The sequence below is a fragment of the Thalassophryne amazonica genome, chromosome 6, assembly GCF_902500255.1.
Source record: "Thalassophryne amazonica chromosome 6, fThaAma1.1, whole genome shotgun sequence".
Classification (NCBI taxonomy): Eukaryota; Metazoa; Chordata; class Actinopteri; order Batrachoidiformes; family Batrachoididae; genus Thalassophryne; species Thalassophryne amazonica.
The window spans coordinates 19,373,135-19,398,259 of record NC_047108.1 but is presented as its reverse complement, the minus strand read 5'-3'; the positions used below and the strand labels follow the sequence as shown (position 1 = coordinate 19,398,259).

The following is a 25,125-nucleotide window of genomic DNA, read 5'->3' as shown; positions in this document are numbered from 1 at the left end:
TTCAGACAACGTGTCGACTCTTGACCCCGAAGATCGAAAGTGACATTTTGAGAAATTAAATCACGGAGGCAACGCCCGTGAAGTCATTCCCGTCTTTGGAGGTGTAGAGTTATTGTAGCTCTTGCTTGCCTCTACTGGTGGTTGGCTCTCACTGCGGTATTGTATCCCTTCCTGTTCCGGAGCACAGCGGTGTTTTTCTGTATCTGTTAGCTGTTTAATCTGCACAGTTAGATTGATCTAGTTATCTAGATTATGATTTGTTTCCCAGTGTAATCTTTACGTGCCTTAACTAAAGCACTCCTTCTGCTGAATCACCTCTAAATTATTTACACATTATTCACTTTGCGTGTTTTTAGGAATCCGCTAGCTTAGCGTAGCTACTAGCTCTTAGCCGATTTAGCATGGCGGCTTCTCCTGTCTCTCCCGCACTTTTCTGCTCTGGGTGTGAAATGTTTAGTTATTCCTCGGCCTGCTTTAGCAGTAACGGTACCTGTAATAAGTGTAGCTTATTCGTAGCTTTGGAGGCCAGGCTGGGTGAATTGGAGACTCGGCTCCGCACCGTGGAAAATTCTACAGCTAGCCAGGCCCCTGTAGTCGGTGCGGACCAAGGTAGCTTAGCCGCCGTTAGTTCCCCCCTGGCAGATCCCGAGCAGCCGGGAAAGCAGGCTGACTGGGTGACTGTGAGGAGGAAGCGTAGCCCTAAACAGAAGCCCCGTGTACACTGCCAACCCGTTCACATCTCTAACCGTTTTTCCCCACTCGACGACACACCCGCCGAGGATTAAACTCTGGTTATTGGCGACTCTGTTTTGAGAAATGTGAAGTTAGCGACACCAGCAACCATAGTCAATTGTCTTCCGGGGGCCAGAGCAGGCGACATTGAAGGAAATTTGAAACTGCTGGCTAAGGCTAAGCGTAAATTTGGTAAGATTGTAATTCACGTCGGCAGTAATGACACCCGGTTACGCCAATCGGAGGTCACTAAAATTAACATTAAATCGGTGTGTAACTTTGCAAAAACAATGTCGGACTCTGTAGTTTTCTCTGGACCCCTCCCCAATCGGACCGGGAGTGACATGTTTAGCCGCATGTTCTCCTTGAATTGCTGGCTGTCTGAGTGGTGTCCAAAAAATGAGGTGGGCTTCATAGATAATTGGCAAAGCTTCTGGGGAAAACCTGGTCTTGTTAGGAGAGACGGCATCCATCCCACTTTGGATGGAGCAGCTCTCATTTCTAGAAATCTGGCCAATTTTCTTAAATCCTCCAAACCGTGACTATCCAGGGTTGGGACCAGGAAGCAGAGTTGTAGTCTTACACACCTCTCTGCAGCTTCTCTCCCCCTGCCATCCCCTCATTACCCCATCCCCGTAGAGACGGTGCCTGCTCCTAGACTACCAATAACCAGCAAAAATCTATTTAAGCATAAAAATTCAAAAAGAAAAAATAATATAGCACCTTCAACTGCACCACAGACTAAAACAGTTAAATGTGGTCTATTAAACATTAGGTCTCTCTCTTCTAAGTCCCTGTTGGTAAATGATATAATAATTGACCAACATATTGATTTATTCTGCCTTACAGAAACCTGGTTACAGCAGGATGAATATGTTAGTTTAAATGAGTCAACACCCCCGAGTCACACTAACTGTCAGAATGCTCGTAGCACGGGCCGGGGCGGAGGATTAGCAGCAATCTTCCATTCCAGCTTATTAATTAATCAAAAACCCAGACAGAGCTTTAATTCATTTGAAAGCTTGTCTCTTAGTCTTGTCCATCCAAATTGGAAGTCCCAAAAACCAGTTTTATTTGTTATTATCTATCGTCCACCTGGTCGTTACTGTGAGTTTCTCTGTGAATTTTCAGACCTTTTGTCTGACTTAGTGCTTAGCTCAGATAAGATAATTATAGTGGGCGATTTTAACATCCACACAGATGCTGAGAATGACAGCCTCAACACTGCATTTAATCTATTATTAGACTCTACTGGCTTTGCTCAAAAAGTAAATGAGTCCACCCACCACTTTAATCATATCTTAGATCTTGTTCTGACTTATGGTATGGAAATAGAAGACTTAACGTAGACTGTGGGGGGGTTCCCATGATGCACTGTTTCTTTCTCTTTTTGCTCCGTATGCATCACTCTGCATTTAATCATTAGTGATCGATCTCTGCCCCCCTTCTCGGCATGTCTTTTTCCTGGTTCTTTCCCTCAGCCCCAACCAGTCTCAGCAGAAGACTGCCCCTCCCTGAGCCTGGTTCTGCTGGAGGTTTCTTCCTGTTAAAAGGGAGTTTTTCCTTCCCACTGTGGCCAAGTGCTTGCTCATAGGGGGTCGTTTTGACCGTTGGGGTTTTTCATAATTATTGTATGGCCTTGCCTTACAATATGGAGCGCCTTGGGGCAACTGTTTGTTGTGATTTGGCGCTATATAAGAAAAAAGTTGATTGATTGATTGATTGAACAGTATTCCCTGAAAACTCCCTTCTGTCTGATCATTTCTTAACATTTACATTTACTCTGATGGACTACCCAGCAGTGGGGAATAAGTTTCATTACACTAGAAGTCTTTCAGAAAGCGCTGTAACTAGGTTTAAGGATATGATTCCTTCTTTATGTTCTCTAATGCCATATACCAACACAGTGCAGAGTAGCTACCTAAACTCTGTAAGTGAGATAGAGTATCTCGTCAATAGTTTTACATCCTCATTGAAGACAACTTTGGATGCTGTAGCTCCTCTGAAAAAGAGAGCTTTAAATCAGAAGTGTCTGACTCCGTGGTATAACTCACAAACTCGTAGCTTAAAGCAGATAACCCGTAAGTTGGAGAGGAAATGGCGTCTCACTAATTTAGAAGATCTTCACTTAGCCTGGAAAAAGAGTCTGTTGCTCTATAAAAAAGCCCTCCGTAAAGCTAGGACATCTTACTACTCATCACTAATTGAAGAAAATAAGAACCCCAGGTTTCTTTTCAGCACTGTAGCCAGGCTGACAAAGAGTCAGAGCTCTATTGAGCTGAGTATTCCATTAACTTTAACTAGTAATGACTTCATGACTTTCTTTGCTAACAAAATTTTAACTATTAGAGAAAAAAATTACTCATAACCATCCCAAAGACGTATCGTTATCTTTGGCTGCTTTCAGTGATGCCGGTATTTGGTTAGACTCTTTCTCTCCGATTGTTCTGTCTGAGTTATTTTCATTAGTTACTTCAACCAAACCATCAACATGTTTATTAGACCCCATTCCTACCAGGCTGCTCAAGGAAGCCCTACCATTATTTAATGCTTCGATCTTAAATATGATCAATCTATCTTTGTTAGTTGGCTATGTACCACATGCTTTTAAGGTGGCAGTAATTAAACCATTACTTAAAAAGCCATCACTTGACCCAGCTATCTTAGCTAATTATAGGCCAATCTCCAACCTTCCTTTTCTCTCAAAAATTCTTGAAAGGGTAGTTGTAAAACAGCTAACTGATCATCTGCAGAGGAATGGTCTATTTGAAGAGTTTCAGTCAGGTTTTAGAATTCATCATAGTACAGAAACAGCATTAGTGAAGGTTACAAATGATCTTATGGCCTCGGACAGTGGACTCATCTCTGTGCTTGTTCTGTTAGACCTCAGTGCTGCTTTTGATACTGTTGACCATAAAATTTTATTACAGAGATTAGAGCATGCCATAGGTATTAAAGGCACTGCGCTGGTTTGAATCATATTTGTCTAATAGATTACAATTTGTTCATGTACATGGGGAAGCTTCTTCACAGACTAAAGTTAATTATGGAGTTCCACAAGGTTCTGTGCTAGGACCAATTTTATTCACTTTATACATGCTTCCCTTAGGCAGTATTATTAGATGGTATTGCTTAAATTTTCATTGTCACGCAGATGATACCCAGCTTTATCTATCCATGAAGCCAGAGGACACACACCAATTAGCTAAACTGCAGGATTGTCTTACAGACATAAAGACATGGATGACCTCTAATTTCCTGCTTTTAAACTCAGATAAAACTGAAGTTATTGTACTTGGCCCCACAAATCTTAGAAACATGGTGTCTAACCAGATCCTTACTCTGGATGGCATTACCCTGACCTCTAGTAATACTGTGAGAAATCTTGGAGTCATTTTTGATCAGGATATGTCATTCAAAGCGCATATTAAACAAATATGTAGGACTGCTTTTTTGCATTTACGTAATATCTCTAAAATGAGAAAGGTCTTGTCTCAGAGTGATGCTGAAAAACTAATTCATGCATTTATTCCCTCTAGGCTGGACTATTGTAATTCATTATTATCAGGTTGTCCTAAAAGTTCCCTAAAAAGCCTTCAGTTAATTCAAAATACTGCAGCTAGAGTACTGACAGGGACTAGAAGGAGAGAGCATATCTCACCCATATTGGCCTCTCTTCATTGGCTTCCTGTTAATTCTAGAATAGAATTTAAAATTCTTCTTCTTACAAGGTTTTGAATAATCAGGTCCCATCTTATCTTAGGGACCTCGTAGTACCATATCACCCCAATAGAGCGCTTCGCTCTCAGACTGCAGGCTTACTTGTAGTTCCTAGGGTTTGTAAGAGTAGAATGGGAGGCAGAGCCTTCAGCTTTCAGGCTCCTCTCCTGTGGAACCAGCTCCCAATTCAGATCAGGGAGACAGACACCCTCTCTACTTTTAAGATTAGGCTTAAAACTTTCCTTTTTGCTAAAGCTTATAGTTAGGGCTGGATCAGGTGACCCTGAACCATCCCTTAGTTATGCTGCTATAGACGTAGACTGCTGGGGGGTTCCCATGATGCACTGTTTTTCTCTTTTTGCTCTGTATGCACCACTCTGGATTTAATCATTAGTGATTGATCTCTGCTCCCCTCCACAGCATGTCTTTTTCCTGGTTCTCTCCCTCAGCCCCAACCAGTCCCAGCAGAAGACTGCCCCTCCCTGAGCCTGGTTCTGCTGGAGGTTTCTTCCTGTTAAAAGGGAGTTTTTCCTTCCCACTGTAGCCAAGTGCTTTCTCACAGGGGGTCATTTTGACCGTTGGGGTTTTACATAATTATTGTATGGCCTTGCCTTACAATATAAAGCGCCTTGGGGCAACTGTTTGTTGTGATTTGGCGCTATATAAAAAAATTGATTGATTGATTGTATCAGCGGGCCTGTGAGGGAATATCAGCCTGTTGATGTCTGTGTTCTTCCCGCTGTCTGGTTCCATCTCTGTGGACTCAGTGCAGCAACAGGACATGCGTTGAAGTTGAGGGACTTTTTAAATGCAGTCCAAAAACTGCGTCAGGCTGCAGTTCACCTGAAAGCCACCAGACCAGCGAGAACTGAACCAGTGCATTTCTTCTCGCTGGCTTTATTTCTTCCTTATGGTCATTTTGACACCAGTGAGTCCAACTTATCACTTTGTGTTTGTCCGTTTGTCTGAAAAATCGCTCTTTTGCGCACTTGCGTTCTGTGTAAATGCTCGTCTTTAGGAACGTTAAACTATGTTTTATTTAAAAAGAATGAACTGAAAATCAGATGGTTGTTAGTTTGCAGCCTTCATAATGACTTCACTCATCTTATTGCCTAAATGTGGAGCTACACAGAGGAAACCAAAGGAAAGAAGAAAAAAAAATACAGAATGGGAGTGGGTTTGTTTTTAGGCTAAATGTTTGCAAAGTGAAACTCTTTCAAACGCATCATCATCCATGTGGACATGATGTGTTGATGGGTTTGACGGTGCTGAGCTGATCCGTCAGCGTGCGATGGATCACCAAGCGCACGCTGTGAACGGTGACATCTTCAAATATTACACACAGTCAGTGGCTGAATTACCAGTACGGCTGCCGCACCGGCGCACTCCGGCGTGTGACGTCATGGTGATACTTCGTATAAGACGAGAGTTTGTCTCAGCGTGAAGATTACAGCAGAGACGTCTCAGATGATCCATTAGCCCATTTGTCCACAACAAGACAGATAATTATAAAATACTACAAACAAACAGACAACACCAACATGACAGCTAGCAGACAACAAGCTAAAAACGCTACAAGAGGCGGAGACACTGTCACCCAAAGTTCCACGCCCACAACAACATGGATTAAAGCAAAAAAAAAAAAAAAAAAAAATCATAAATCATCTGACTGAAGTTTTGTTTTCATGGCCAAATCACAATCTGTTCACCATCGACCTTTTTACAGAAACTCTTTTGTGATCGTATCCCAGAGTTTAAGGTAAAACCAGGTGACGGTTAAGAAAAGCGCAAAGTGTTCTGCTGAACAGATTCTATTTCACTCACTAACCGCCACTGCTCTGTTCTAAAGCAGCATCATATTATAGAAAGACTTTAACCTGCACATTATTTAAATACTTCATTAACCCTCTGGGTTCTTGGCTATTTTTGGGCGTTTTTGACTAGTTTTGGTTTTACCTTCATAATTTACCTTAAAAACTGTTTACCTGACCTTGTTTGGTGTCATTTTTTCAGCACAACCTCACCTGTGTGACTTTACAGTTTTTCTTTCATTCTGACATACTACATTAAAAAAAGTGACCTAATATTCACCCCAAAACATAAAATTTGAATCAGAAATTTTTAACGAACTATTTTCATAACTTAGAATGTAAATCTAAATTGTAAACTTCAAAAATATGTTAAAATGTAGCATAAACAAGGTTATATGCAACAATTCACATTAACGTGCAGGAAATGCTTCAGGCGTTTTTTTGGGGCTATTTACATGCAATAAGATGCCACACAAATTATATTTGTGACACTCAGAAAAACAATTCCTGTTCAATGCACATCAGAAGCTCCAAAATTTGTACAGATATTCCACCTCAATATCCATGTGTATTTTCCCTAATTCCTTGTCTTTGTAGCATTTTTATTGGTATTGGTACAGACTGTCCTGACTGTGTTAGTGGCCAAAATGTTGTGTGGACCGCTGAAGAGGAGGTACTGCTGGCCCACCACCACCAGATGGCGCCCTGCTTGGAGTGCGGGCTTCAAGCACGAGAGGGCGCCGGAGCCACTGGGAGTGACAGCTGTCACTCTTCATCAGCACCAGCTGTCACTCAGTCAACTCATCACCATCACCATAAAGGCCGGACTGCAACTCCACCTCCAATAGTCTGATCTCTTTTGCAGCCGTTTTCCTGTGACGGATTCCTTGTCTGCTGTGGCTTCGCCTCCCACCCCACCCAGATAAGTGGTTGTCTCAGGAGCTGTCCGAGTGTGTTATTGGAGGTGGAGGTTCTCCCTCCTTACTGAACACAGACTGTGGGATTACTGAGTGTGCGTACTCACACTCACCTGTGCTGTTTCTGTTCTCTGCCAGCAGTACCAGGTCTGACAGCTGAAGACGGTGACCACCTGGGGACCCAGGACTTGGCGGCTCCGGTGTTCTTCAGGTCCGCTGGCAGTGAGGGCCGTGTGGGATCCGGCTCGGTTCTGGATGGGCGTCTCCTATCCTCAAGCCTGCCCACACGTCACCCAACGTGTAACTGACTGTAGTCCCAAACTGATTGTTGTCTGTATTCCGTTGTGCACAATTTACAACATTAAATTGTTACTGTTTGGCTTATCCATTGCCCGTTCTTTTCTTAACCAGAACAATAAAATCCACTTCATCACCGTGGTTTGATCATCTTCAGTTAAAAAAAAAACAGAGACTTGACGCACTGCTCCAGACGCCTGATTATTTTGACGCACTAAATAAAAAACTACACCATACGCTAACTACACACGCTAAAACACTCCACCACACACTAAAACATACTCCAAGCACAGCAAATAACAAAAAAACTTTCAAAAGTGATCGCTTTTTCCTTATCGCTCCACATGAAACCACAATTTCTCTTCTCTTAGCAACCAAATTACTTGGATAGGGGATCATTGTTTATTTGGTAATATATTTTACACTAGTGATAAAGAAAAATCTGTGTTTTTTTTTTTTTAATTTGTTTGCTGTGGCAGACAGAGAGACACGGAAGAAAAGTCCCGTTCACAAAACACGCGCACGCACACACACAGAGACCCACATGGGGTCTGGGCGTCATCATCAAACCCACATGAAGCTGGTGAATGTGACTGGTTAGTTTCTGATTTTTCCACCAATGGTAACACCCTTTTCTCCTGCTGCAGTTGAGGAGTCCTGTTTCTTCCCAGCCTTCTTGCTCTTTCAGCTGAAAGGAGGAAATTAGTAATTTTGCTGCAGCTGTCTGCAGAACACGCAGAATATCATAATAGAATATCATCCCCCAAAAAACATTCTTAAATTATTAATCATAATTCAAGTTATACTTGGCCTATTAACAAAATTTAAAAAGTGCTATGGAGGTTGAAGTCTCCACGTTCAACACACATTAAACAGACAGAGTGGAGCCGATTGTGTGCTACGTCCGCTTAATTAAGTCATGTGACTTTTGACGCGCTGGCACATCATTCGACTCCAGATGGTTAAGGGGACGGCTTATCTGCACCAATTAACATCTCAGGCCTGTAGGTGTGTGTGTGTGTGTGTGTGTGGGGGGGGGGGATCATTGTGTTTTTGATGTCCAGGGATGCATTCTGGGGGGGTTTTTATGACTATTTTCTTACCCAGCTCCCTTCAGTTTAGTTTTCAAATCAATTTTATTTATATAGCGCCAAATCACAACAAATATTGTAAGGCAAAAGCCATACAATAATTACGGAAAAACCCCAACGGGCAAAACGACCCCCTGTGAGCAAGCACTTGGCGACAGTGGGAAGGAAAAACTCCCTTTTAACAGGAAGAAACCTCCAGCAGAACCAGGCTCAGGGAGGGGCAGTCTTCTGCTGGGACTGGTTGGGGCTGAGGGAGAGAACCAGGAAAAAGACATGCTGTGGAGGGGAGCAGAGATCAATCACTAATGATTAAATGCAGAGTGGTGCATACAGACCAAAAAGAGAAAGAAACACTCAGTACATCATGGGAACCCCCCAGCAGTCTAAGTCTATAGCAACATAACTAAGGGATGGTTCAGGGTCACCTGATCCAGCCCTAACTATAAGCTTTAGCAAAAAGGAAAGTTTTAAGCCTAATCTTAAAAGTAGAGAGGGTGTCTGTCTCCCTGATCCGAATTGGGAGCTGGTTCCACAGGAGAGGAGCCTGAAAGCTGAAGGCTCTGCCTCCCATTCTACTCTTACAAACCCTAGGAACTACAAGTAAGCCTGCAGTCTGAGAGCAAAGCACTCTGTTGGGGTGATATGGTACTATGACGTCCCTAAGATAAGATGGGACCTGATTATTCAAAACCTTATAAGTAAGAAGAAGAATTTTAAATTCTATTCTAGAATTAACAGGAAGCCAATGAAGAGAGGCCAATATGGGTGAGATATGCTCTCTCCTTCTAGTCCCCGTCAGTACTCTAGCTGCAGCATTTTGAATTAACTGAAGGCTTTTCAGGGAACTTTTAGGACAACCTGATAATAATGAATTACAATAGTCCAGCCTAGAGGAAATAAAAGCATGAATTAGTTTTTCAGCATCACTCTGAGACGAGACCTTTCTAATTTTAGAGATATTGCGCAAATGCAAAAAAGCAGTCCTACATATTTGTTTAATATGCGCATTGAAGGACATATCCTGATCAAAAATGACTCCAAGATTTCTCACAGTATTACTAGAGGTCAGGGTAATGCCATCCAGAGTAAGGATCTGGTTAGACACCATGTTTCTAAGATTTGTAGGGCCAAGTACAATAACTTCAGTTTTATCTGAGTTTAAAAGCAGGAAATTAGAGGTCATCCATGTCTTTATGTCTGTAAGACAATCCTGCAGTTTAGCTAATTGGTGTGTGTCCTCTGGCTTCATGGATAGATAAAGCTGGGTATCATCTGCGTAACAATGAAAATTTAAGCAATGCTGTCTAATAATACTGCCTAAGGGAAGCATGTATAAAGTGAATAAAATTGGTCCTAGCACAGAACCTTGTGGAACTCCATAATTAACCTTAGTCTGTGAAGAAGATTCCCCATTTACATGAACAAATTGTAATCTATTAGATAAATATTCAAACCACCGCAGCTCAGTGCCTTTAATACCTATGGCATGCTCTAATCTCTGTAATAAAATTTTATGGTCAACAGTATCAAAAGCAGCACTGAGGTCTAACAGAACAAGCACAGAGATGCGTCCACTGTCTGAGGCCATAAGAAGATCATTTGTAACCTTCACTAATGCTGTTTCTGTACTATGATGAATTCTAAACCCTGACTGAAACTCTTCAAATAGACCATTCCTCTGCAGATGATCAGTTAGCTGTTTTACAACTACCCTTTCAAGAATTTCTGAGAGAAAAGGAAGGTTGGAGATTGGCCTATAATTAGCTAAGATAGCTGGGTCAAGTGATGGCTTTTTAAGTAATGGTTTAATTACTGCCACCTTAAAGGCCTGTGGTACATAGCCAACTAATAAAGATAGATTGATCATATTTAAGATCGAAGCATTAATTAATGGTAGGCTTCCTTGAGCAGCCTGGTAGAAATGGGGTCTAATAAACATGTTGATGGTTTGGAGGAAGTAACTAATGAAAATAACTCAGAACAATCGGAGAGAAAGAGTCTAACCAAATAACGGCATTACTGAAAGCAGCCAAAGAGAACGATATGTCTTTGGGATGGTTATGAGTAATTTTTTCTCTAATAGTTAAAATTTTATTAGCAAAGAAAGTCATGAAGTCATTACTAGTTAAAGTTAAAGGAATACTCGACTCAATAGAGCTCTGACTCTTTGCCAGCCTGGCTACAGTGCTGAAAAGAAACCTGGGGTTGTTCTTATTTTCTTCAATTAGTGATGAGTAGTAAGATGTCCTAGCTTTACGGAGGGCTTTTTTTTTTAGAGAGCAACAGACTCTTTTTCCAGGCTAAGGGAAGATCTTCTAAATTAGTGAGACGCCATTTCCTCTCCAATGTACGGGTTATCTGCTTTAAGCTGCGAGTTTGTGAGTTATACCACGGAGTCAGGCACTTCTGATTTAAGGCTCTCTTTTTCAGAGGAGCTACAGCATCCAAAGTTGTCCTCAATGAGGATATAAAACTATTGACGAGATAATCTAACTCACAGAGTTTAGGTAGCTACTCTGCCCTGTGTTGGTATATGGCATTGGAGAACATAAAGAAGGAATCATATCCTTAAACCTAGTTACAGCGCTTTCTGAAAGACTTCTACTGTAATGAAACTTATTCCCCACTGCTGGGTAGTCCATTAAAGTAAATGTAAATGTTATTAAGAAATGATCAGACAGAAGGGGGTTTTCAGGGAATACTGTTAAGTCTTCAATTTCCATACCATAAGTCAGAACAAGATCTAAGGTATGATTAAAGTGGTGGGTGGACTCATTTACATTTTGAGCAAAGCCAATCGAGTCTAACAATAGATTAAAGTTTTCCTGCTTAATGTGTGTATTAGTATTTTCACCATTTTTTTTGCCGTTAACCAAAATCAATGTCACAACCGAAATGTTTGTTTGATCAGATTACAAACCACAAGAGCCATAATCATGTTCATATTTTTGTCTTCCCTCATCTTAACAGAGCTGATTTTAAAGCTGGAACCTCAAACAGACCCAGTAACGTGGAACTCAGACATCCATCTATAAAGCAAGATGTGTGTGTGTGGGGCTCATATGTCTCTGACAGAGACATGCGACAGCTTTCAGATTTGTCTTGCACATAGCTCGATGATGTGCATCCTTTATTAGGAAAATTTGAGGGATTAATTTTCAAAACCTTTATTTTGAAACCGTTATTTTGATTAACAATGTAACATTAGTACTTCCAGGATGGCGTCCTCCGTGGCTTCTGTCCTACTCTTCCCAGCCACGCCCCCTCTCACACACTGAATGGACACAAACCTAATATGGTAACACAGGAAAACGCCCAAAATGCTTAAAGCATTTTCTGCCACTATTTCAGATTCATAAATGGCAACGACAAAGATGAGCTTGACAAAAGCGAAACAATCTGCCAAATGGAAGTGAAGTACTGCAGAAATACGACTGTAATGAAGGAGAGAAGTCAGCGTTAGTCTGCACAGAGGGTGGGGCGTTACATGGGACACCACTCCGAAAGTTCATCGATTTACCAACACGTGCATGTCCACGTTAATAAGACGTCAGTTAAAATGTAGCTACATTTCAAAACAAAGGCTGCTGCCAGACTGTGCGCAGGTCAACGAAATAAACAATATTCCACCATACAGACCTGTTAGTCTACCCCAAAAAACAAACCTCACCAGAGTGAACCTTCAAAACACTTAGAAAGATCATGCTCACACATTATTGTTTTTGCTTTTCCCCAACAGCCAAAGAAGGCAGCGGCAGTGGTACTTTCACATTAGACGAACAGGGTTCAACTCCCTACAGGGTCCTTGATAAAATACAAAATATATGAAAAGACAATAGTTCTGAATCAATCCACACATTTCACAACAAACCTAAATGTCCCTGACTCACATTATCAATAACTGGGTGATTCTTTAACTACGGGCACTATTGGCCTTGTAAATGTAATTTCCACCACACCATTGCCTTACAATATAAAGCACCTTGGGGCAACTGTTTGTTGTGATTTGGTGCTATATACATGTGCTCTGATGTCACTGTTTATCTCCATAGAAACTACCCAAACAATCTTTCATACAAACTGTTTAAAGGGACATTACAGTGTTGTGGTGGAAATTACGGCAACAGTGTGGGACAACTACATTTTGTTTAAAAAAATCACAACAGTTGTATGACACTGAATACCCCAATTACGAGGGCTGTCAATAAAGTAACGGTCCTTTTTATTTTTTTCAAAAACTATATGGATTTCATTCATATGTTTTTACGTCAGACATGCTTGAACCCTTGTGCGCATGCGTGAGTTTTTCCACGCCTGTCGGTGACGTCATTCGCCTGTGAGCACTCCTTGTGGGAGGAGTCGTCCAGCCCCTTGTCGGAATTCCTTTGTCTGAGAAGTTGCTGAGAGACTGGCGCTTTGTTTGATCAAAATTTTTTCTAAACCTGTGAGACACATCGAAGTGGACACGGTTCGAAAAATTAAGCTGGTTTTCAGTGAAAATTTTAATGGCTGATGAGAGATTTTGAGGTGATTCTGTCGCTTTAAGGACTTCCCACGGTGCGAGACGTCGCTCAGCGCTCTCAGCCGCCGTCGTCAGCCTGTTCAAGCTGAAAACCTCCACATTTCAGGCTCTATTGATCCAGGACGTCGTGAGAGAACAGAGAAGTTTCAGAAGAAGTCGGTTTCAGCATTTTATCCGGATATTCCACTGTTAAAGGAGATTTTTTTTAATGAAAGACGTGCGGACGGGTCCGCGCGTCGGGACGCAGCCGACGCGGTGCGGCGGCACAGGAAAAACACCTCCGTGTTGATAACCATTTGTAAAATCCAGGCGGCTTTTGATGGCTTTCAGTGGAGTGAGTATATGAGAAATTGTTTAACAGGCAGGACATGTTCCAACTTGTCCTTAAGGCTTTCAACGGAGGTGTTTTTCCTGTGGCGGAGCGTCGCGGCGGCTGCGTCCCGACGCGCGGACCCGTCCGCACGTCTGTCATTAAAAAAAATCTCCTTTAACAGTGGAATATCCGGATAAAATGCTGAAACCGACTTCTTCTGAAACTTCTCTGTTCTCTCACGACGTCCTGGATCAATAGAGCCTGAAATGTGGAGGTTTTCAGCTTGAACAGGCTGATGACGCCGCCTGAAAGCGCAGCGCGACGTCTCGCACCGTGGGAAGTCCTTAAAGCGACAGAATCACCTCAAAATCTCTCATCAGCCGTTAAAATTTTCACTGAAAACCAGCTTAATTTTTCGAACCGTGTCCACTTCGATGTGTCTCCCAGGTTTAGAAAAAATTTTGATCAAACAAAGCGCCAGTCTCTCAGCAACTTCTCAGACAAAGGAATTCCGACGAGGGGCTGGACGACTCCTCCCACAAGGCGTGCTCACAGGCGAATGACGTCACCGACAGGCGTAGAAAAACTCACGCATGCGCACGAGGGTTCAAGCATGTCTGACGTAAAAACATATGAATGAAATCCATATAGTTTTTGAAAAAATAAAAAGGACTGTTACTTTATTGACAGCCCTCGTATGTTTTAATTATTTTACTGATATTTTATTCAGAGATATTTTAAAACATTAGAAAAAATGTTTCTTTACCATTCATTTTTATCATTGAAGATCAAGTCTGGGTGTGGGACAAGCACAAAACGGCAATATTTGCATATAATGATGCTGAAAAAAGGTGGAAAAAGTCATCATAGACTACTATTTCTTAACACACTTTCATTGTAAAGATAACTATAAAAGTGTAAAATTTCCCCTTTTTTCTGTTTTTCATACAATATGATCAAAGGACATAATAAGTGCCCATAGTCTAAGAATCACCCAACTACTGCGTTCGCATCCTTATGTTTGTGCTTCATGAACGCTGTGTTTATTCCTTTTTGTATCTGTGTGTGTATGTGTGTGTGTGTGTGTGAGTCGGACCATGATGGATGAATGTCAGTCTTTTTCTTAAAATAACTATTTGCTTGTCTCTTTAACCAACCCTGGCTTAACAAATGTACACTTTGTTATGTCAGAGTAAGTGCATCTCTTTGTCAATCTCACCTTCAAACACAACCTCATACGACCAGCCATGAAAAATCTACTTCAGCTGCCAATGTTCTACAGGAATAGAAACTTCCTACAGGCACCGCACTAGTTACACTACAACAGATATGCTTCACATCCCACTTTAGTTATGCAGAAAAATTAACTTATTTTATATGACTCTTCAATTAAACTTAGTCCAGAACTACAGTAAAACATAGGCCCAGAGTAATACTGATGTACACTGCATCCAGAAAGTATTCACAACACTTTATGTCACAGCCTTATTCCAAGATAGAATAAATGACTTTTTTCCACTCAAAATTCTACTCACAATACCCCATAATGACAATGTGAAACAAGTTTTTTGCAATTTTTTTACAAAATAAAAATCTAAGAAATCACATGTACATAAGTATTCACACCCTTTGTTCAGTACTTTGTTGATGCACCTTTGGCAGCAATTTCAGCCTCAAGTCTTCTTGAATATGATGCCAAAAGCTTGGTGCACCTAGATAGGATAGACGGACAGCCAGCTCTAGGAAGAGTCCTGATGGATCTGAACTTCTTCCATTTACAGATGATGGAGGCCACTGTGGTCATTGGGACCTTCAAAGCAGCAGAAATGTTTCTGTACCCTTCCCCAGATTTGTGCCTCAAGACAGTTCTGTCTCTGAGGTCTACAGACAATTCCTTTGACTTCCTGCTTGGTTTGTGCTCTGACTGTCAACTGTGGGACCTTATATGTAGACAGGTGTGTGTATTTCCAAATCATGTCCAATGAACTGAATTTACCCCAGGTGGACTCCAATTAAGCTGTAGAAACATCTCAAGGATGATCAAGGAGGCAGCTTGTCAATACGCATGTACATCCAAAATCTTAGTTTTTTTATTTTTAATAAATTTGGAAAAATCTTTAAAAAAAAACAACCTTTTTCACATTGTCATTATGGGGTGTTGTGTGTAGAATTTTGAGGGAAAAAATAAATTTCTTCCATTTTGGAACAAGGCTGTAACTTAACAAAATGTTGAAAAAGTAAAATGCTGTGAATACTTTCTGAATGCACTGGATAGTAAAAGTTAGGCCCAGACTAATAGGGATTTAAACATTTTAGTTGTTATGGACAGGTTTGTGGAGTGGTGTGGACTCAACCTCCTGCAACTCTACGTATCTAGGACGAAGTAGCTGGTGGTGGACTTCAGAAGACAAAAGATCAGTCCAAACCCAGTTACCATTAATGGAACTCAGGTGGACATTGTGGACTACTACAAGTACCTGGGTGTCCACAAAAAAAAAAAAACGCATCTGGATCCCTCACAATGAGTCGTGGCTCCGCCCACTCCAAACAAACATTACAGACAGGAACAGTTCTTATAGGAGCCAGACCCTCAAGGTGATCCATTCCCCCCCATTAGATCAGTGAAGAAGGCGGGGCTTATGCAAAAAGGTGGCACTATGTGCTTTGTGTGTGGGCATGTTCTTTGGACTCACCTCCTCCGTTCTTGTAGCACAGGTACGGGAATCTCCACACGTTCCCGAGTCCAACAGCGAATCCCACACAGGACATGATGAAGTCCAGCTGCCGCGACCATGTCTCACGCTCCTGGTGTCCTGTACTTGTCCCCCGTCCCTTCATATCCGGCCCACCACAAACACTGCTGGCCACGTCCCCGGGTGCCGCCACTGTCAGTGTGGCCAAGCTGCCGTTCACGACTGCAGGGGGGTAGCTGTTTCCCCCATTGGACAGGGGGTTGTGGCTGGTTTTGGTTTCCTCCAGAATAGTCATGGAGCAGAAGGATTCAGGCAGGACCTGCTTCTCCATTATCGAGACTAAAGTCCACAGACCAGTCGGGAACAAGCAGTCAAACCACTGATGAAACCAGGTGGAAAACAAGCAGTCAACCCACTGAACAAACCAGTCCGAAACAAGCAGTCAGGCCACTGAACAAACAAGCAGACAGACCACTGACCAAACCAGGTGGAAACAAGTAGTCAACCCACTGAACAAACCAGTCAGAGACAAGCAGTCAGGCCACTGAAGACGCAGGCAGTCAGGCCACTGACCAAACCAGGTGGAAACAGTCAAGCAAACAGTCAGCCCACTGCCAAAACAGGTGGAAACAAGCAACCAAAATCAGTGCTTTAAAAAATAAAAATAAAATTAATGGTAAACAGAAACCCACCCAAAACCAGTCAGTGATCAGTCAGTCAGTGATCAGTCAGTGATCAGTCAGTGATCAGTCAGTGAGCAGTGATCAGTCAGTCAGTGATCAGTCAGTGATCAGTCAGTGATCAGTCAGTGATCAGTGATCAGTCAGTCAGTGATCAGTCAGTGAGCAGTCAGTGATCAGTGATCAGTCAGTCAGTGATCAGTCAGTGAGCAGTGGTCTGTGGACTCTGCTGCTGTCTGCCCAAACAGACGCACTTGGTGTCCTGGTTTCAGTCCTAAACCCGGACTGATTCCAGCAGTTTAATGGTCCTAAACACTGATCGGCTTCAAATTAAGGCTGTGAAAAGAATCTGTTAAGAAACTAAATCGGATCAGAGGAAACCTGGATCACCGACCTTCAGAAACAGTCCACGAAACACTTAAATGTGAGTCTGAAGAATCGCATGAAACCGGACGGTTACGCACAGGACCAACTCACGGTAACAGGGGCGCGCGCACACGCACGGTGCGGGACGGCAAACACGAAGGAACTGAACCGAGACAAGAGGAGAGGAGACAAACCAGAGGAGCTGCACTAAACTGAAGTCCTGCAGTCCGTTACGCTGACCCCCTTTATAAGGACCGGGGGGGGCGCGTCACTGCTCGGCCCCGCCCACTCCAAGGTCCAGACGTCACTTCAATCAGCGCCGCTCTCTTCTACCCCCGCCCCCTTCTATTCAACAAATCTGTCTCCAATAGTGGTGTCAAACTGGCGGCTGGCGGGTAGCGGCGGGACTTAACCTGCTGACCGGAGTTAGTTTAACTCTGAAGACAGGGACTTAATCCGGGAGCTGACCGCCCATCCTGTGCCCGCAGGCCGCGGAGGCACATTCTGGACAGGTTTCTTCAGCGCGCACGTTTCCAACATGGACATCCAGCAAGGCTCAGAACTATTTGGACACTGACACAAATTAAATGGTGGATTTGAGCTCATTGTGCAGACAACCAACTTCAGGAGTGTTTATGAGTGGGTCACAAACCATGTCCGAGTCAGACAGAAGATTTGACCAAAGTCTTCACCACAAGAGCTATTAAAGCTATTAAAAGCATTGTTCAAAAAGGGGTTAAAGGTAGGGCTCTTGTAGGGTGGTGTAGGTGTCAGGGCGTCCAAAGAGCTGCGCAAATGGAAACAAATAATGAGCGCTATCAACATCACCTGAGCGTTGTCCTGCCACTGAAGAGGAAACATTCTGATGAGAAAATTACTTTTAAAAATTGATAATAATCACCACAGGAAGGTGGTGGAGTCGAGCCATGGGCGGTGTCACGGGTTAGCCAGTCACGGTCCGAGACGGACGAAATTAAAGGAACCAAACAGTGGGTTTGAAGTTGGAGATGTTCATGTTGACTGTGATGAGACAATAGGAATGATGTTATAAATTATAATGATATTACAGTTCACATGTGGCGTTAAACATGGCTAATGCTAAAATGAAGCTTTACTGATGTTGGCTTTTCAAGCTAACTGCTAAAATCAGTCACTGAAAACTTAAAGTGCATCCAGAAAGTTTGCACAGTGCTTCACTTTTTCCATATTTTGTTATGTCACAGCTTCATTCCAAAATAGATGAAATTCATTTTCCCCCAAAAATTCTACACACAACACCCCATAATGACAACATGAAAAAAAAAGATTTGTTTATTTATTTTGGAAATAAATTAAAATTTATTAAAATCACATGTACAGACAGCACGGTGGTTAGTGGTTAGCACTGTTGCCTCACAGCGAGAAGGTCGTGGGTTCAATTCCCGTGGCCTTTCTGTGTGGAGTTTGCATGTTCTCCCCGGGTTTGCATGGGTTTCCTCTGGGTGCTCCGGTTTCCTCCCACATCCAAAGACATGCGGGTTAGGTGGATTGGAATCTTTAAATTGTCCATAGGTGTGTATGTGGGTGTGCCTGTGTTTGTTTGTCTGTTTGTGGCCCTGCGACAGACTGGCATCCTGTCCTGGGTGTACCTCGCCATGCACTCTATGGCTGCTGGGATAGGATCCAGCCCCCCGCGACCCTTAAATGTACTAAGCGGTAGAAGTTGAATGAATGAATGAAAAAAAATAACATGTACATAAGTACTCACAGCCTTTACGCAATACTTTATTGATGCACTTTTGGCAGCAACTACAGCCTCAAGTCTTCTTGGAAAATATCAGCTGTGACCTTTCCCCTGAAGAACACATCTGAAGCAGCTTGGGTCCTCAGTGTACTGAAGAACAGTTTCTTCTGTTACCTTTTGGAAGCTGCACCATAAAGTGTGAGGCTGGAGAAAATGATTGGTGTTTTCTGCATGCCTGAGCTTCCTGTTGAGACACTGTGTTCCAAACACTTTGTGATGTGCTGAAATTTTGACAAAGTCACTTTGTAGCCCAGTAAGTTAGAGATAAAAATAACTTTGTTTTTGCAAACTTGTTCAGTCAGTCCTGGTCACGGCGTTAAAATACAGGGTCATAGGAGCACGCACACATACGTACCCATGTACACACTGATATGAGCGCACTGCAGTGAAAGTTATCCCGCTGCATGCCAAGAGCAACTTGGGGATTAACAACGTCACTTGAGGGCACTTTAGTGATTTTTTTCCTGTGTGATCTCTGAAAAATAAGACACCACAAATCCTGAGTCTGGATGATGGAGTTCTGAGGGTTTGTCCAATGGACAGCGGCACCCAGGTCCAAACCTCAGACGGGTCATGAGGGTGGGCACCAAGAAAACGCTGATCCTCCTGGCTGGATGCTGGACGGCTCTGGTAGCAGGGTTCCCATGACTGATGTGGTAACTTGCAGAGATATTCAGTGATCCCAGCTGTAACCTTCATATCTGATGTCAACCTTCAGTGGTTTGATGTTTGAGATCTCCCCAGAGTGGCTCAATGATACTGAGGCCAGAAGACTGACATGGTCACTCCAGAACCTTCACTTTATTCTGCTGTAGCCAATAACAGGTCAACTTGGCCTCGTGTTTTGGATCGTTTCATGTTGGAATGTCCACGTACATCCCATGCGCAGCTTCCGGGCTGATGAGTACAAATTTTCCTCCAGTATTTTCTGATAACATGCTGCATTCATCCTGCCATCAATTTTGACCAAGTTTCCTGTGTCTGTGTAGCTCACACATCCCAAAAACATCAATGATCCACCTCCGTGTTTCACAGTTGGAAGGGTGTACCTTTCATCATAGGCTTTGTTGACTCCTCTCCAAATGTAACGTTTATGGCTGTGGCCAAAAAGTTATATTTTGGTCTCGTCACTCCAAATGACTTTGTTCTCTGTGCTGTTTGGCATACTGTAAGCAGGATACTTTGTGGTATTTGTGTAGTGATGGCTTTCTTCTGATGACTCGACCATGAAGCCCATTTTTCTTCAAGTGCCTCCTTATTATGCGTCTTGAAACAGCCACACCACTTTATTTCAGAGAGTCCTGTATTTCAGCTGAAGTTATTGGTGGGATTTTCTTTGCATAATGAACAATTTTCCTGGCAGTTGTTGTTAAGATTTTTGTTGGTCTACCTGACTGTGGTTTGGTTCCAACAGCATCCCTCATTTTCCACGTCTTAATTACAGTTTGAACACTGATGATTGGCATTCTCAGTCCCTCGGATATCTTTTTATATCCCTTTCCTGTTCTATACAGTTTCCCTTTCCCTATGACTCATAAACCAGAATTGTCAGTGCAGCACTGGATGAAAGATGCAAGGGTCTGTCAGGAGCCCAGAAACTCACTGACCTTTTATACACACACTGATTACAAGCAAACAGATTACAGGTGAGGATGGTTACCTTTTGTAGCCATTCAAACCCGTTTGTGTACTTGTGTGCATGTTATCAGGCAAAATCACCAGGGTATGTAAACCTTTGATCAGGGTCATTTGGGTAGTTTCTGTTGTCATTATGATTTAAAAAGAGTCAACACAGTTGTTTGACAATAAATGGCATCACTCAACCACTAACCATGAGTGAAAAAAAGTTTTTGTGTTATCATTCATAGTCTGAAAAATGGCCAAAAAATCAAAAATTATGAGACATAAATTAAAACGTTTACCTAAAGACAAAGGAAAACAATCAGTGAACAATCAGGATAAGGATGACCTGCTCAGGGGCACTGTCCTTATCAACATGATTCAATCAATCACAAACACGCTTCAATCGATCACGATTCAATCGATCACAAACCTGATTCAATCGATCATGATTCCATTGATCACCAACCTGATTCAATCTATCACAAACCGATTCAATCAATAATGCTTCAATCGATCACAAACATGATTCAGTTGATCACTATTCAGTCAATCGCAAACATGATTCAATCGATCACAAACCTGATTCATTCGATCACAAACTCAATTAAATCAGTCACAAACCCGATTCAATTGATCACGATTCAATTGATCACAAACCCATTTCATTTGATCACAACTGAATCAATCACTAGCCCAATTTACAGTTTTTCTCAGTCGCTTTGGTGCATTTCTCACCACACAATTTACATTTGCACAGGTGTTTCTCAAAACAATTAGTGCAAGCTGCAAAACATAGTAGATAACCTGCAAAAGTGAGTCACTTGATCAAAATAGGTTGTCCATCCCTCAAAGGCAAGTCACTTGCTCAAAATAGGTAGTTCATTCTTCAAAAGCAAGTATTTATTTCAACGAAAGGGTCATTGATGTCAAAATGTCAAGTCCTGACACCAGCATCTTTGAACAATCAAGTCAAATGGCTTGAACATGTTTTCATTGTGACAGTTCACTCTGGAATTGTTTCCTAATACAAAATAAATTTTGGTATTTTTACTTGAAAATGCTCAAGGCTGCATTATATACCATTTATGGCATTTTGAAAACTAAAGTAAACTTTTTACAAGACACTGAATATGCATTTTTCACATTTTACTTTACAGTATATGCCCTTTGCAATTCTACTGTAATGTGTTCACAGCATTGTGCAAAAGAAAAAATAAAACAATAAAATATTTACAACAAACATGAATTCCCTTTGGGAATTTATGTGCATGGGCACATTGTACAGTTGTTTCATGTACATTTCAGTCCTTCTGAAGACTCGGTCTATAGTTGCAATTGATATGGAATGAATATTTCCAAAAAAGTTGTCATTTTTGTATTCCTTTAACTTTAACTAGTAATGACTTCATGGCTTTCTTTGCTAATAAAATTTTAACTATTAGAGAAAAAATTACTCATAACCATCCCAAAGACGTATCGTTATCTTTGGCTGCTTTCAGTGATGCCGGTATTTGGTTAGACTCTTTCTCTCCGATTGTTCTGTCTGAGTTATTTTCATTAGTTACTTCCTCCAAACCATCAACATGTCTATTAGACCCCATTCCTACCAGGCTGCGCAAGGAAGCCCTACCATTATTTAATGGTTTGATCTTAAATATGATCAATCTATCTTTATTAGTTGGCTATGTACCACAGGCTTTTAAGGTGGCAGTAATTAAACCGTTACTTAAAAAGCCATCACTTGACCCAGCTATCTTAGCTAATTATAGGTCAATCTCCAACCTTCCTTTTCTCTCAAAAATTCTTGAAAGGGTAGTTGTAAAACAGCTAACTGATCATCTGCAGAGGAATGGTCTATTTGAAGAGTTTCAGTCAGGTTTCCCATTTTCAGAATTCATCATAGTACAGAAACAGCATTAGTGAAGGTTAGAAATGATCTTCTTATGGCCTCAGACAGTGGACTCATCTCTGTGCTTGTTCTGTTAGACCTCAGTGCTGCTTTTGATACTGTTGACCATAAAATTTTATTACAGAGATTAGAGCATGCCATAGGTATTAAAGACACTGCGCTGCGGTGGTTTGAATCATATTTATCTAATAGATTACAATTTGTTCATGTAAATGGGGAATCGTCTTCACAGACTAAGGTTAATTATGGAGTTCCACAAGGTTCTGTGCTAGGATCAATTTTATTCACTTTATACATGTCCCTTAGGCAGTATTATTAGACAGCATTGCTTAAATTTTCATTGTTACGCAGATGATACCCAGCTTTATCTATCCATGAAGCCAGAGGACACACACCAATTAATTAAACTGCAGGAATGTCTTACAGACATAAAGACATGGATGACCTCTAATTTCCTGCTTTTAAATTCAGATAAAACTGAAGTTATTGTACTTGGCCCCACAAATCTTAGAAACATGGTGTCTAACCAGATCCTTACTCTGGATGGCATTACCCTGACCTCTAGTAATACTGTGAGAAATCTTGGAGTCATTTTTGATCAGGATATGTCCTTCAATGCGCATATTAAGCAAATATGTAGGACTGCTTTTTTACATTTGTGCAATATCTCTAAAATTAGAAAGGTCTTGTCTCAGAGTGATGCTGAAAAACTAATTCATGCATTTATTTCCTCTAGGCTGGACTATTGTAATTCATTATTATCAGGTTGTCCTAAAAGTTCCCTGAAAAGCCTTCAGTTAATTCAAAATGCTGCAGCTAGAGTACTGACAGGGACTAGAAGGAGAGAGCATATCTCACCCATACTGGCCTCTCTTCATTGGCTTCCTGTTAATTCTAGAATAGAATTTAAAATTCTTCTTCTTACTTATAAGGTTTTGAATAATCAGGTCCCATCTTATCTTAGGGACGTCATAGTACCATATCACCCCAACAGAGTGCTTTGCTCTCAGACTGCAGGCTTACTTGTAGTTCCTAGGGTTTTTAAGAGTAGAATGGGAGGCAGAGCCTTCAGCTTTCAGGCTCCTCTCATGTGGAACCAGCTCCCAATTCGGATCAGGGAGACAGACACCCTCTCTACTTTTAAGATTAGGCTTAAAACTTTCCTTTTTGCTAAAGCTTATAGTTAGGGCTGGATCAGGTGACCCTGAACCATCCCTTAGTTATGCTGCTATAGACTTAGACTGCTGGGGGGGTTCCCATGATGCACTGAGTGTTTCTTTCTCTTTTTGGTCTGTATGCACCACTCTGCATTTAATCATTAGTGATTGATCTCTGCTGTCTTCCACAGCATGTCTTTTTCCTGGTTCTCTCCCCTCAGCCCCAACCAGTCCCAGCAGAAGACTGCCCCTCCCTGAGCCTGGTTCTGCTGGAGGTTTCTTCCTGTTAAAAGGGAGTTTTTCCTTCCCACTGTCGCCAAGTGCTTGCTCATAGGGGGTCATTTTGACCGTTGGGGTTTTTCTGTCATTATTGTATGGCTTTTGCCTTACAATATAGAGCGCCTTGGGGCAACTGTTGTTGTGATTTGGCGCTATATAAATAAAATTGATTTGATTTTTGATTTGATTTTCTAGCACCGCACTTTGTATTTCTCTCAGTCTTATGGCATTGTTTACAACCACCATTGCACAAATGCCTTCTTCTTGCTGCAGAGTAAAAAGGGGACCTCTTCCACCTCTGCAAGGTTGTCTTGTAGTCCTGTGTGGTGCAGAATAAAACTATAGTAAATATGGCAAATCTTTACAGTACTATACTACGCCAATACTGTTCTACATTATGACACTACAACACAATATACCACACCAAATCTATGCTACAATAAAGTTGTAAGTCTACATGTAAAATGTTACATGGTTATGTCCCAATGCAAGCCTCATGTATGGCAGTAGTGCACAGCAAATTGGTTAGTGCTGAATTACTCTCAATTACAATATTCTCATCTGTTCTCCCAACGAAATGTTTGTATGACTGAATTGACAGTGGTTCTCCAAACATTTGGTTACACCCTTCGACCAGCCTCAGCCATTGTGAGGCCGTGATTGACAACATGATCCACAATTGTTGCCTGATTTAATCAGGAATCTGCCTATGTGGTTGACCTCTTCTTCCCTGGTTCTATACTCTTCCTCCACGCATCCTCACCCTTCTTCCACGAGGCTGACCTTGTGTCTCATCATTTTTTGCAACTGATGCTTCACACACCCCTCTCATTACAGTTTTTTACAACCGCTATGACCCGTTTGTCAGAACCTTAAACACTTTTTCAAAACTGTTAATGCACATCACTGAAACACACAATTCCCATCCATCCATCCATCCATCCATCCATCCATTTTCTTCCACTTTATCCGGAGTCGGTTCACGGGGGCAGCAGCTCAAGCAAAGCCACCCAGACTTCTCGATCCACACACACCTTCCCCAGCTCCTCCGGGGGAACCTCAAGGCGTTCCCAAGCCAGCCGAGAGATGTAGTCCCTCCAGCATGTCCTGGGTCTTCCCCGGGGCCTCCTCCCAATGGGATGTGCCAGGAACACCTCTCCAGCGAGGCGTCCAGGGGGCATCCGGAAAAGATGCCCGAGCCACCTCAACTGACTCCTTTTGATGTGGAGGAG

The 25,125-nt window shown here is 42.1% G+C and overlaps 1 protein-coding gene across 1 annotated transcript in view; it reads right to left on the bottom strand.

Annotated features, from left to right (window-relative positions):
- slc6a8 (solute carrier family 6 member 8) overlaps nucleotides 1-16,638 on the bottom strand; it is a 180,193-nt gene extending 163,555 nt beyond the window's left edge. The window contains exon 1 of the mRNA XM_034171870.1: nucleotides 16,097-16,638. Within this exon, the coding sequence (XP_034027761.1) occupies nucleotides 16,097-16,427 (331 nt within the window). The 5' untranslated portion in view covers nucleotides 16,428-16,638. The remainder of the gene's footprint in view (nucleotides 1-16,096) is intronic.
- Between the last annotated feature and the right edge of the window lie 8,487 nt (nucleotides 16,639-25,125).